The sequence below is a fragment of the Emys orbicularis genome, chromosome 12, assembly GCF_028017835.1.
Source record: "Emys orbicularis isolate rEmyOrb1 chromosome 12, rEmyOrb1.hap1, whole genome shotgun sequence".
In the NCBI taxonomy this organism is placed as follows: Eukaryota; Metazoa; Chordata; order Testudines; family Emydidae; genus Emys; species Emys orbicularis.
Genome location: NC_088694.1, coordinates 42,764,567 through 42,772,592, shown reverse-complemented (window position 1 = coordinate 42,772,592; position 8,026 = coordinate 42,764,567). Strand labels below are relative to the sequence as shown.

General features: G+C 47.0%; 1 protein-coding gene across 1 annotated transcript; it reads right to left on the bottom strand.

Moving 5' to 3' along the window:
• Positions 1-3,879: 3,879 nt before the first annotated feature.
• On the bottom strand, positions 3,880-4,863 carry LOC135886232 (olfactory receptor 6N1-like). Its single transcript, XM_065414067.1, has one exon. The coding sequence runs from the start codon at positions 4,861-4,863 to the stop codon at positions 3,880-3,882; it is 984 nt and encodes a 327-aa protein (XP_065270139.1).
• Between the last annotated feature and the right edge of the window lie 3,163 nt (positions 4,864-8,026).

The following is an 8,026-nucleotide window of genomic DNA, read 5'->3' as shown; positions in this document are numbered from 1 at the left end:
TCAACATTAAATGTCCCCTTTTTACCCCTATGATGTTCCACACAGGGAATTGAATTGAATCTCAGGACCAGGCCTCCACTCCCTCCCAGTGGGTGTTACTTGTCACTACTGTTAGAAAAATGGCAAATGGTTCCAACTGCATAATTTGGTCCCACATTTCAAACAGCCTACAATCCCAGGGCGTTTAGATGTGAGATTTTGAGTCAGCCCAGTGTGGATTCTAGGAAGCAGTTTCTGGTGCACTGGCAGTGTGCATGTTGTAAGACAGGGGTCGGCAACGTTTGGCACGCAGCTCACCAGGGTAAGCACCCTAGCGGGCCGGGCCAGTTTATTTACCTTCTGACATGGCAGGTTTGGCCGATCGCGGCCCCCACTGGCCACGGTTCGCCGTCCCGGGCCAATGGGGGCGGCGGGAAGCGGCATGGGCGAGGGATGTGCTGGCCACGGCTTCCCACTGCCCCCATTGGCCCTGGACGGCGAACCGCGGCCAGTGGAGGCCACGATCGGCTGAATCTGCCACGTCAGCAGGTAAATAAACTGGCCCGGCCCGCTAGGGTGCTTACCCTGGCGAGCCGCGTGCCAAACGTTGCCGACCCCTGTTGTAAGAGAAGGTACTGCCACCTAGTGGTGAATGTGCAGATGGGCCAAAGGGCTTGCTAGCAGTGGCCGTTCCTAGCAGTGTCTTTTAATGCAGGTGGGAGGCTCCTGCTGTGTTTTGGAGATGAAAGACCAGGGTTCTAATCCTGGCTCCCCCAGCATGTGCCTGGAGCTAACAGAGCAGCTTTCCTTTTCCAGGGCAGCACACAACTTTGTTATCCATTGTAACATTCAGAGCTGGGTTAGGATCTTGAACCTGCCAAATTCGGAGGGTGTATGGATACAGAGCTCAGCATGGAGCCATTCACTGGCAGCAGTGGGACCTTGGGCAAGTCACTTCAAACCAGATTAATAAAGGTATTTGGGTGCCTAAAGATGCATATCGATGCCTAGTGGGTTTCTAAAGCTCCCAGCCACTTAACTCCTATTGACATTAATTTAGGCACTTAAATCCCTTTGAGAATCTGGGCCCAGAGCACTTTTGGAAATCCCTCTGGGCATCTATCTGCATGTTTAGGCACCTAAATCACCTTTGAAAATTTAGCCATTTGTTTCCGCATGTCTCAGTTGCCCATCTGTACACAGCACTTCCCTATCTCACAGGGGCATGGTGAGGATAAATACATTAGAGATTGGGAGGTGCTCCAATCCTATAGCAATAGGGGGCCTTATATGACCATAGATAGGAAGGTGTGCTGCATGCCCAACTTGATACACCATGGGCCTGATTTTGATAGGTGATGAGCACCTGCAGTTCCCATTGGCTTGAACTGGAGTTGCGGGCACTCAACACCTCTGAAAATCTGGCCTCTAAGTCATCTCAATTTGGGCCCCCAGAAATGTAGACACCACTGGTGCCAAAAGTACCAATGGGAGTTAGGTGCCTAAGTCTCTTTCAGGATCTCCCAGGCTTTGGAGGTTCCTGGACACTAAATCACAACTATTACGCCAACACATCTGTTTCCCAAAGGCCGGTCTCGCTCTTGTTTTCACATCAGTTTCCATAATGTCACCAGTCCACCATAAATGATCCCCTCAGGTTGGCCTTACACTCTATTCCATCTGACCACGCCAAGTGTGAATTCCCCCTTGACAAAGAGGTCCTTCTTTCTTTGTGTCACACAATCCTGATCAAGTATTATTATTATTTATTTGTATTACAGTAGCAAGTAGGAGCCCCATTCATGGACCAGGACTCCCTGGTGTTAGGCACTGTACAAACACAAAACAAAAGAATTATCTCTGTCCCAGAGAACTTACAATCTAAATATAAGACAAGAGAGAACAGATGGATACAGACAGATGGGAGACTGCAAGGCAACTATGAGACAGTATTGGTCAGCATGACAGGCAGTAGTCTCGGCAAACCAGTGGCCTAACTGTTGTCAGGTTTTTTATAGACATCACGGGAAAGGAGGGATTTGAAAGATGATAATGAGGTAGTTTCTGGCTGTTTACCAGGAGCTTCTCCCAAGCATGAGTGGCAACACGAGAGACAGCACAAAGGGTCTCGTTTGAAGATGTAACGAGCAGGCGATGGAGGCGGACATCCTGGGCCAGTCGGAGGTGGGAGTCAACATCTCAACAGCAAATTAAAGATAACAGGTTGGGCAGGGCTAGACCATGAAAGTGAAGACAAGTAGCTTGCCCTAGCACTGTATCTATGACTCAGAACGCTAACATGCCTGTTTAGTCTCTCTGCCACTGGCTGATCATTCTTCAAAGTAGCAGCTTCCTGGGAGTCTGCTGAAGAACTTATTACATCAACACCTGAGTTCATATATTTGGGGCTTGAACCTTCAACTCTGGAGGCCCCAAACCTGATCCTATGTTCACATTGTGGGGCTTCACGTAGGGCTACATTTTGGCTCCTGGTGAGGAAGTATTTAACTTGAGTGTCTAGCACTAAATGCTGATTGGCCAGGTATATACTGATTTTCAGAAGTGCTGAGCACCCACCGCTCCCATTGAATGAAGTGCCCCTCTGAAAATCAGGCCCCATATTTAGGGATTTAAATTTAGTCCCCTAACTGGAAAATGTCAGGCCTGGTTTTGAAAGATGGTGAACGTGTACAGTTTCAGTGCAAGTTTCAGCACTCAAAAAAAGAAGATAACCAAAATCAGATGACAATTTAAAGCATTCTGACTAGTCTGTGCAAGACCTGGAATCATAGGCGCCGACTCCATGGGTACTCCGGGGCTGGAGCACCAATGGAAGAAAAATCACAGCTAATCGGTGGTGCCACCAAACAGCTGATCAGTGCCACCGATGGAGTGGAGTGGAGTGGAGTGGAGTGGAGTGGAGTGGGGTGGGGTGGGGTGGGGTGGGGTGGAGTGGGGGCGGGGCCTCAGGGTGGAGTGGGGGTGGAGCACCCACAGAGAAAAATAAAAGTCAGCGCCTATGCCTGGCATTTTCATTTTGCGTGAAGTCCTGTGATTTTGAAATCTGCTTTTGTTTTGCATTGGAACAAACCATCGAAATTTGATGTTTCCTGCCAAATGAAATTTTTGAAATAACTTTGTTTCAGGTCAATGGAACACAGAGTCGAATTTAGAGTAGAATATAAAATAAAACAAATTGCAAAACTTTTTTTTTTTAAATAAATGTTTATCAGAATTGACACTCCTGCAGATTTCAGTGAAATAGCCCATCAGAAATGTTTCAACCAGCTCGAATTTTGACATGTGCTTGTGAAGGACATATCTTTCTAAGGCCATTGGGGAAATAATCAGGCGCAGCAGCAATTTCTACATCTACAGCGGAAGATCAGCGTACCCTGTACGGGCCTTTCCTACCACTGCTTGTGAATATGCAGGACTGGGGAAGTCCTAGCTATACCTCCTGCACACCTAAACATGCCCCTTTTGGGGTATGAAGCACCTCATAATGGATGCATGAGCAGTGGATTACAGTAGGTTCCCGCTTGGATGCACTATGAATGGGAATGCTGCTCTGTTCACCCTCTCCCTATCTGAATGGAAGAAATTCAACTGCTTCCAGCTGGCATCCAGATTTTGGAAGGGAGCAATGGATCTAGTGAACTTGGTGGCTCCGGTGCTACAAACAAAGGCTGGTAGAAGCAATCAGAGCCCAACAGCTCTGATCACAGCTGTGGACAATGGAGAGAAGCAGGAGCTAGCACAGACCAGCAATGACTATTGCAGTCCTACAGGGTCAGTAGGGCCCAGAGGATGATGATCAGGGAGCAGTAGAATGAGGATAATGAAGCCTGTTAGAATTCCCAGTAGTGGTGTCCCCAAGCCTCTCTCATGCAGTAGCAGCTATTGGGTGGGCCATGAGATGGAGACCGTCCGGTGGCATAACCCCCCCAATGAGACCATCCTGGCAACTCTCCCGCAGGCCTTGCTCACCTCCTGGTTCCTCAGGCTGTAGACAAGGGGATTGAGGAGTGGGGTGAGCACTGTGTAGAGCAGGGAGAGTGCCTTGCTGGGGTTCAGCCCCGTGCCGTCCCTGGGGGACATGTACATGGCCACCAGCGTTCCGTAGAACAGTGTCACCACGGTGAGGTGGGAGGAGCAGGTGGAGAAGGCTTTGTGTCTTCCCGAGGCAGAGGGGACCCTCAGCACAGCCCAGGTGATGCAAACGTAAGAAGTGACTGTCAGGAGGAATGGGGAGGCTGGGATGAAGGACAGGAAGAATGTGACCATCTGGACCATGGAGGTGTTGGTGCAGGAGAGCTCCAGGAGGGGCTGGAAATCACAGAAGTAGTGGTCTATCTCGCGGGGCCCGCAGAAGGTCAAGGGTATAAGCGACAGTGACACAATCCCCATGAACAGGAACCCGCCCACCCAGGACCCAACCACCAGCTGCCCGCAGACCCTGCCGTCCATGAGGGAAGGGTAGTGGAGTGGGCGGCACACGGCCAAATACCGGTCATAAGACATGGCTGCCAGCAGGAAGTACTCTATGGTGGCCAGGGCGCTGAAGCGATAGAGCTGCGCAAGGCAGCCGCCAAGAGATATCATGACATTGCCTGTCTGGAGACCAGTGAGCATCACAGGGGAGACGTTGGAGGTGGAGAGAATCTCCAGGCAGGAGAGGCTGGAGAGGAAGAAATACATAGGGGTCTGGAGATGGGGGTCCAGCACCACCAGCACCACCAGGAGGAGGTTGGTGGCCATGGATATGATATAGACAGCTAGGAAGCCAGTAAAGAGCGGGAGCCACAGTTCCTTGAGGTTCCCAAATCTCAGGAGGAGGATGTGGGAGATGGTGGTGAGGTTTCCACTGCCTGTCTCTTTCATAGGGAGAGTCTGGGGGAAAGAGAGTCAGCAGATAATTATGAGACAATGAAAAAACTATTCATAAAGCCTGCAGCTATATGTCCTCGTGGGAAATAGTGCTGTCTGGTGATTACAGCAGTGAAGGAGAGGAGTGGGGGCCAGTGGTTAGAGCAATGGAGGCCAGGACTCCTGGGTTGTATCTTAGCTCTGAGAAAGGCCTGTGGTCTAGTGGATTAGAGAAGGGGGTTTTAGCATCAGGACTCCTGGGTTCTATCCTATGGCTGGAAGGGCAATGGGGTTTAGCAAGATAGAGCAAAAGTACTGGCCCTCCACCCCCATTGTGAATAAGAAGAAGTATCTTGAAGCTGTGCTTCATTTATTTGTCTTCTTTCAACAATGTGACCTGGTCAAAACTCAGAATTTCCATTCCATGGGCAATCCTGACATTCTGAAATTGCCTTTCATCCCAGATCATAATGAAACAGCAACATTGCCAGCAAAATTCTGACAAATTTCATTTTGGAGACAGCTAAAGAACCTTATCAAAATGTTGAGGTGCTTTGTTGGGATAACGATAAAGCACTTCCTTTTTAACTTTATCATTTCTACTTGGTTCAATTCTAGTCTATTAAACTTGAGATGACAGTCGAATTGACATGCTTTGAAGTTACAGAAATAAAATACCGCACTCATTTGTCATAAAAATGTGCCAAAATCGGTATGTTCCCATGAAACATTTGCATTTTGTTTAATCAGCAAACTGAGAGGAAAACTGGTCATTCAGCAAATTGTGGTCCAACTCCAGGCCCAACCTTTGCTGTGAACCCTGAGGATTCAGGACACCGTGGATAATAACTGGTAACACTATGTCAAGGTAAAAGCATGGGACTGTGTGCCAGGATAGGCCTCTCCTATCAAAAGGCTCGATTTTGGCCTTTGCCTCTGACTTGCAGGTGACCTTGAGTATGTCCCTTAACCTCTCTGTGCCTCACTTTTGTTATTTATTAAGTACAATACACAGCGATGAACCAAGTCCTTTCCCTGGACAGTTTACAATGTGAAGGGTCTTCACTGGGCCAGGGGGAAATCTTTAGCACGAGTGGGGCAGGGCGGCTTCAGCAGTCAACATGGGGAAATAAATTTAAACACCATTGTCTCTTGGCCGGCACAGGTAGCAGAGATCAATGATAAAAGTCAGAGATATTTGTAGGGAATCCTGTTTATTTACAAAGAATATGCAGAGGGCACTTTCCTCATTCAGCAATCCAAGTCTGCCTTTCCACTGGGTCCTGTGCTCAAAAGTAGCTCTGTCTCTTGGTTTTACCCCAAGGCTATGTTAACCCCTGCCTCTCTTGCGTTCTGCTTCTTTCTGCCTCTCACAGAAAGAAGCAGAAAGATATAGATATAAAGCTACAATCAACCAGGCCTCTCTGTTTAGATGTAAAATAAGTTCTCAGCTCTTTCTGGAAATCAGGCCCTTTTAAAGTGTCTCAAATTGGGCCCCCTAAAATCCTGGCAAATATTTATTTGACAAATAATAGCCCAGTAGGTTTTTTTCCTATCACTGGCATCCATGCTTCTTTAAAGACTATCCACATGGCCACACTACAATCCCTAGCCACACTGCTCCCTGAAAGAGCCACACAGAGCAGAAAACTGGAAAAAGACCTCTCAACGATATACAGCAAATGCAACAACCACAGTTACAAACAGAGCTGGTTGGACGCTCTTTGGTCACAAAAATTCTTCAGCAAATGTTAAAACAAAAACGATGTTGGTTTTGTTTTTGATAATACAGACTAACATGGCTACCACTCTGAAACCTGTCAGCAAATGTTGCTGTTCTTCACTGAATAATTTACGCCAAGTAACAAGTGACTAGTGATTTTCAGAGGGTGGGCGCTCAGCCCTTTCTGAAAATCAAACCCTTTTAAAATGTCTCCTGTTGGGCACTGAAAAAAGGAGGCTTACAAAATCATGAGTCAAGTCTGAAAATCTTGGCCTTATCCAATTATTTTTTTTTTTGCATTTACAGATAAGAACATAAGAACATAAGAAAGGCCATACTGGGTCAGACCAAAGGTCCATCTAGCCCAGTATCCTGTCTTCTGACACTGGTCAATGCCAGGTGCTTCAGAGGGAATGAACAGAAAGACAATCATCAAGTGATCCATCCCATCACCTATAGAGTGGTAAGGGGTACTGGTTAAAATGTTTTAAAGCTCCTAAGTCCCATTTTCAAAAACACCTTATTCACTTAGGAACCCCCTGATGAAGGGACTTAGGTACTTTTGAATATTTTACCCTCTGTCTCACTATGTGTTTGCAGTGCACCATGGAAGCCTGAAGGGCGAAGGAAATTATTGTAGTTTCATATACAATAAATGTTACCTTTCTCCTGCACCAGGAATGTAGGATCATCACCCTTGTTTGGGTCATGAAGCAGATAGCAGCCGATGGTATTGTGTCAATTCATCTCTGTCTTTAGTTCATCAAGTCTTTTTTCAACTGGTCCAGAGTTTGGTTGGAAGGAGACCAGCCACTGGCCAGAACCTGTGTCATTCTGGAAAAGCAGCACCAGAAATGATGTTACCCTTTTCCTATTCTTTTTATAGGAGACAGGAACCTCCCCTGAGTGATCTTGTGAAAATCTCTTCCAAGGGGAATCATTACAATGTTGTTCATTATAATCATTTTTCTTAACTTAAGTACATGCCTTGGGGGAACAGCATTAAAAAATAATCCTTTATATGCTTGTATTTAGTCCATTACTGAGCTTATTAATGAGAGCAAGTGGCCAGGACTTCATTTTACATCCATCAAAAAGATACATCCAGCAGTACAGCACCCCTGCTAAGTACAGTTACTCTTACTATATTGCTATGAGCTGGGTGAAAACTTGTTACAGGTTGAGTGAAACCTCATTCAAACTGATGTGTCAATGGGCCCTTCGTTTAAGATAGTTGTAAGAGACAAGAGGCCAACAAGCTGTGCCCAGAAAGTAGCACCATGTGGACATTCAGGATTCTACTGGGTATTGTGACCGGGTCTGTGAGAGAACACACAAAAAATGAGACCAGACAAGAACCTCAGCAAAATCTGAAGAGAGCTTGTGGATCCGTTGGATAGAGAGGCTTGGGGCCATGAGCTGAGGAACTGCTCCTTTTGTTCCTAGCTCCTCCAC

Excerpts from the sequence above, each read along its gene's own strand:
- LOC135886232 (XM_065414067.1), bottom strand. The coding sequence starts at position 4,863 with ATGAAAGAGACAGGCAGTGGAAACCTCACCACCATCTCCCACATCCTC.